The 4,064-nt window shown below is 35.9% G+C and overlaps 1 protein-coding gene across 1 annotated transcript; it reads right to left on the reverse strand.

Moving 5' to 3' along the window:
• Positions 1-1,799: 1,799 nt before the first annotated feature.
• LOC127875391 (uncharacterized) lies at positions 1,800-3,434 on the reverse strand. The gene is made up of 3 exons (XM_052420444.1): positions 2,561-3,434; positions 2,333-2,440; positions 1,800-1,879 (listed from the first exon to the last, which is right to left on the reverse strand). The coding sequence occupies exons 1-3, from the start codon at positions 3,396-3,398 to the stop codon at positions 1,800-1,802; spliced, it is 1,026 nt and encodes a 341-aa protein (XP_052276404.1). The 5' UTR covers positions 3,399-3,434.
• Positions 3,435-4,064: the final 630 nt, after the last annotated feature.

A 4,064-nucleotide genomic window follows, 5' to 3' on the forward strand; every position in this document is an offset into this window, starting at 1 on the left:
TTGAGCTTACATTCAATACACTAACTTCTACCGACAGATATTAATGTTGATATAAACTGCTGAATCCAATCAGGAGGCATATAGACAAATTTAGCACACCTTACCTTCGCAAACTGTATAGATCAACTTCAAAATTACCAGCATAATAAAATAATAGCAACGTACATGCAAAGAAACCTATAAAATGACGCAAACGATATTTGACAGAAACAACTGCCTCAGTCAGTTTAGGCACAATTCTCAGTATTGTTAACCCTGCGGAACAGTTCAGCATATGAGAAAGCTTATAAAGACGCCTAAGAAGAAACCTAGTGATTAATAATAAAACAATTACTGAATAAAACTTAAGCGCACACTCTTCTAGCTAAATTGTATGGACGAAACGAATAAAACGCAAAGTCCTACAACGATTAACGTAAAAAGTATCCTATATCAAGTCTCCGTTTAAAACGACACACACCATTAAAGACAATTCCACACAGAAAACACTGTTTGATAATCCAATCTAGGTCTACAGACTATTATCATAACTATCCTGCACCAGAGCTCCGAATTATTGCACTACTGTTATATAAGGACAATTTTATTGAAAATCTTTAGACGATAAAGAATCAGAATACATGTGCATGCTTAATTTAAAATTATATTAATTAACACCCACGCTAGAACCACCGACATTCTATTAATCTGCCAAATTTTTATTTTTATTTATATCTCACGTACATCCAACCCGACAAAAAAGTTTAATTGCTATAAAGTAAAACCATATATCTACATCTCTAAGTTCTGTCCAAACTGTGTTTTGGGGTCAAATATTTTCTTGGCGACCTCTGGACAAATCATGTTCAGACTTGCAAAACTTGTCGCAGCGCAATCCTTCCTGGCCTTTTTCCCTAAAAACACGATGCCAACTGATGCATTTGATGGCGTATGAAATTTATTTTCAAAACATTTAAGCATATTATACAAGTATTCTTGGTACACGGTATTAGTTTAATATTTGTTAGAATACATCATCAGTTGCAATCGTGGTTGCTTAAGCATCAGCAATATGTTATGTATAAGATGTTGTGATTGTAGAAGAAGTAGCCTTTATATGAATTGTTAAATTGGTGTCCATTGTTGAAGTTGTTCTAGTTAAACATTATTAGTATAAGTAGTATAAGAATCTGTACAAGTTTAAATGCAATAGTACAAGAAGTCGAAGAAGCTAAAGCAGGAGCGACAGAATGCTGCAGTAATAGTAGCAGTAAAATCAGTAGTTGTTTCAGAAGAAGAAATAGAAGAAGTAGTAATAGCAGTAGTAGGAGTAGTAGTAGTAGTAGTAGTAGTAGTAGTAGTAGTAGTTGTAGTAGTAGTCGTAGTAGAAGTAGTAGAAGTAGTAGTAGTTGAAGAAGAAGAAGAAAGAAAGCAGAAGAAGAAGAAGTAGTAGTAGTAGTGTAGAAATTAGTAGTAGTAGTAAGTAGTAGTAGTAATAGTAGTGTAGTAGTAGTCGTGGTAGTAGGTAGTAGAGTGTAGTAGTAGTGTAGTAGAGTCGTAAGTAGTAGTAGTAGTAGTAGTAGTAGTAGTAGGAGTAGTAATCAGTAGTAGTAGTAGTGTAGTAGTAGTAGAGTAGTAGTATAGTAGTAGTCAGTAGTAGTAGAGTAGTAGTAGTGTAGTAATAGTAGTAGTAGTAGTAGTTAGAAGTAGAAGTAGAAGTAGTAATAGTATTCAATTTAGAAGTAGTAGTTAGTAGTAGTAGAAGAGAACGTAGTAGAAGCAGCAGTAGTAGTGGTAGTAGAAGTTATATAGAATGGAGTTTAGGAGAAGCAGGACAAGAAGATGATGAGACTGTAAAAGAAGATGATGAAGAAGAAGAAGGAGAACTCGAGGGGGAAAACTACAGTATGATACACTTAACAATAGTTACCTTTTATAGAACCTCTATATAAGAACGCCGATGCCTATTATCACACAGACAACAATTATGAGCACAGGAGCTAAAATGGCCGCCAATGATGCCACATGTCCCTCTTCTGAAATAAAATCTGAACATGTTTATTGTTATATTATTTTATTAAAGTATTTCATTTAAATGTACTCATGCTCTGTGTAGACTCAAATATAAATTCAAGTTACAATACGTTGACACAATTTGGTAACGATGATTTGTACATTTTAATTGTAAACGTTTACCTTTAGTTGTCGGTTTTGCGGACACATGTCTGGTGGCTGCTAAATCTAAACCTAAAAAGTGCACCAAAAATGTTATGCTCGGTCGGTGCGATGTTTTTGCGATATACGTTTTTCTTGAATTAACAATAAAGCTCACGAATGTGACAAATGTATGCACATATGCTATGCTGTGTTAAATATATACCATCAGTGTAGACAGGGTGTGGTAGCGGTACAGGGTAGCTCTCTGTATCGTTATAACCAGTTTTTGGACGTATTTCATCTTCTAAAACATAAATTACGCAGTCAATGGACACAAATTAACTATCCACAAAGTAATCGACTTGTGTTTAAGTATTTATGTTTATACAATAAGTGAGCTTGTACATTTAAATAATGTTCCTACCGAATACAGCTATCTCAGCTAAGTCAAATGTGTAGTTTGCTACCAGGTTCCCTGCAACACAATAATACTTGGCAGCATCTTTTGGTGTCGCGTTAACAATTGTTAGTGTCATTCCATTGAAGTTGTCTAGCAATTCATCATCCTTGTACCACCAGAATGTAGGGGTAGGATCGCCCGTTGCATTGCAAACAAGAGATACGACACTTCCGGTGCTTACCGACTGATTACGAAGCGATGCAATTTTTTCTGGCGCTTTGGAACAAAAAACGTTATATCCCTGTATTTTGTCAAGCCATGCAATTAAACTCGCCGCCATTATATCCACATCCACAATTGTGTGTGATCCATTTCCAACGAGACGAAGAAATTCATCCTCGAATTCCGAAATACTTTGAAGACTGTCTGTTTGGTTTGTAACGTTTACAGCCGTAAAACTTTCATACAGTGCAGCGACAGAGTGGTGGGCACAGTCCAGATATGAAACACACGTATCATTATCAAAATATTCATTGGTGACATTGTTCATTGCTGCAATCCATTGGTTGACTATCAATATTTTGTTAGCGCTATGAATCTGTGTATCCATAAAAGCGGTCGCCTCATTTGCAAGACTTCTGATATTGGTTAAAAACGGATTTGTTGATAGGTTACCTCTTACATATTCAACTGTTTCACTCAATGTTGAGATGCTTAAATTGAATTCGTTTTCAGCTACATCGGGGTCTATTCCAATGCTGTCAATGGAAAAGTTGGCGGTTATTGAGTCCATGTTAAATGATCGTACAGATAACTGGGTATTTGATATATTGGAAAAGGTGTCAGCAGATGAGTGTACCATTTCTAATAGTGATTTAATGGTGTCGAATAGAAAGGAGTGCACTGTTTGGAATTTTAAACATTTTTCATGGAATATCTCTTTCCGGTATTCGTATTCCCCAGCTGTATGTGTTGTTATATTTTTAAAGCCAGGTGTTTTAAAAACAGTATCGATAGTTTGATTAACAAACACATCAAAATGTTCTGTATCTATATCTGCGTCTCGCATCGATCGTATAGCTAGGTAAATACCGGACAGCGTTTTGTCTCGAATTTCCCGTTTCCTTCTGCCAGTTATAACATCAGATATACTCTCGAGAAAAGTTTCAATTGTGGCTTTAGCGGCATTCCAAATACTTTGCACAACGTCGTTGAAATTGATTCTGATGCACACTTGCTTAAAGCCTAATCGAAAAGCATTGATCTCGCATTGAACGTCAAATATCGGCAAATCACGTGTGGATAAATCTATTTCAAAACCACAGTTTCGAACATCTATCAGAGTCTGTATAGCGTACTTGATAACAAAATTAAGCACCATAACACCAAGTTTCACAACTTGTTTAACTGCTTCCAAAGCCAATTTTGCGCCTTCTAAATATTCTTTTGCTCCTTCTAGACCCACCTGTGCAAGACTAAGTGCACCCTCGGCAATCTTAAGCACGACTCGTGATTTATCGACAACAAA

The sequence above is a fragment of the Dreissena polymorpha genome, chromosome 3 (genome assembly GCF_020536995.1).
Source record: "Dreissena polymorpha isolate Duluth1 chromosome 3, UMN_Dpol_1.0, whole genome shotgun sequence".
Classification (NCBI taxonomy): domain Eukaryota; kingdom Metazoa; phylum Mollusca; class Bivalvia; order Myida; family Dreissenidae; genus Dreissena; species Dreissena polymorpha.

Bases quoted from the DNA above. Each gene is read 5' to 3' on its own strand.
- LOC127875391 (XM_052420444.1), bottom strand. From the start codon at position 3,398: ATGGTACACTCATCTGCTGACACCTTTTCCAATATATCAAATACCCAG. The intron at 2,441-2,560 runs GTAGGAACATTA...TTTATGTTTTAG, and splicing joins AGCTGAGATAGCTGTATTCG to AAGATGAAATACGTCCAAAA. The intron at 1,880-2,332 runs GTGCATACATTT...ATCATACTGTAG, and splicing joins TTTAACACAGCATAGCATAT to TTTTCCCCCTCGAGTTCTCC.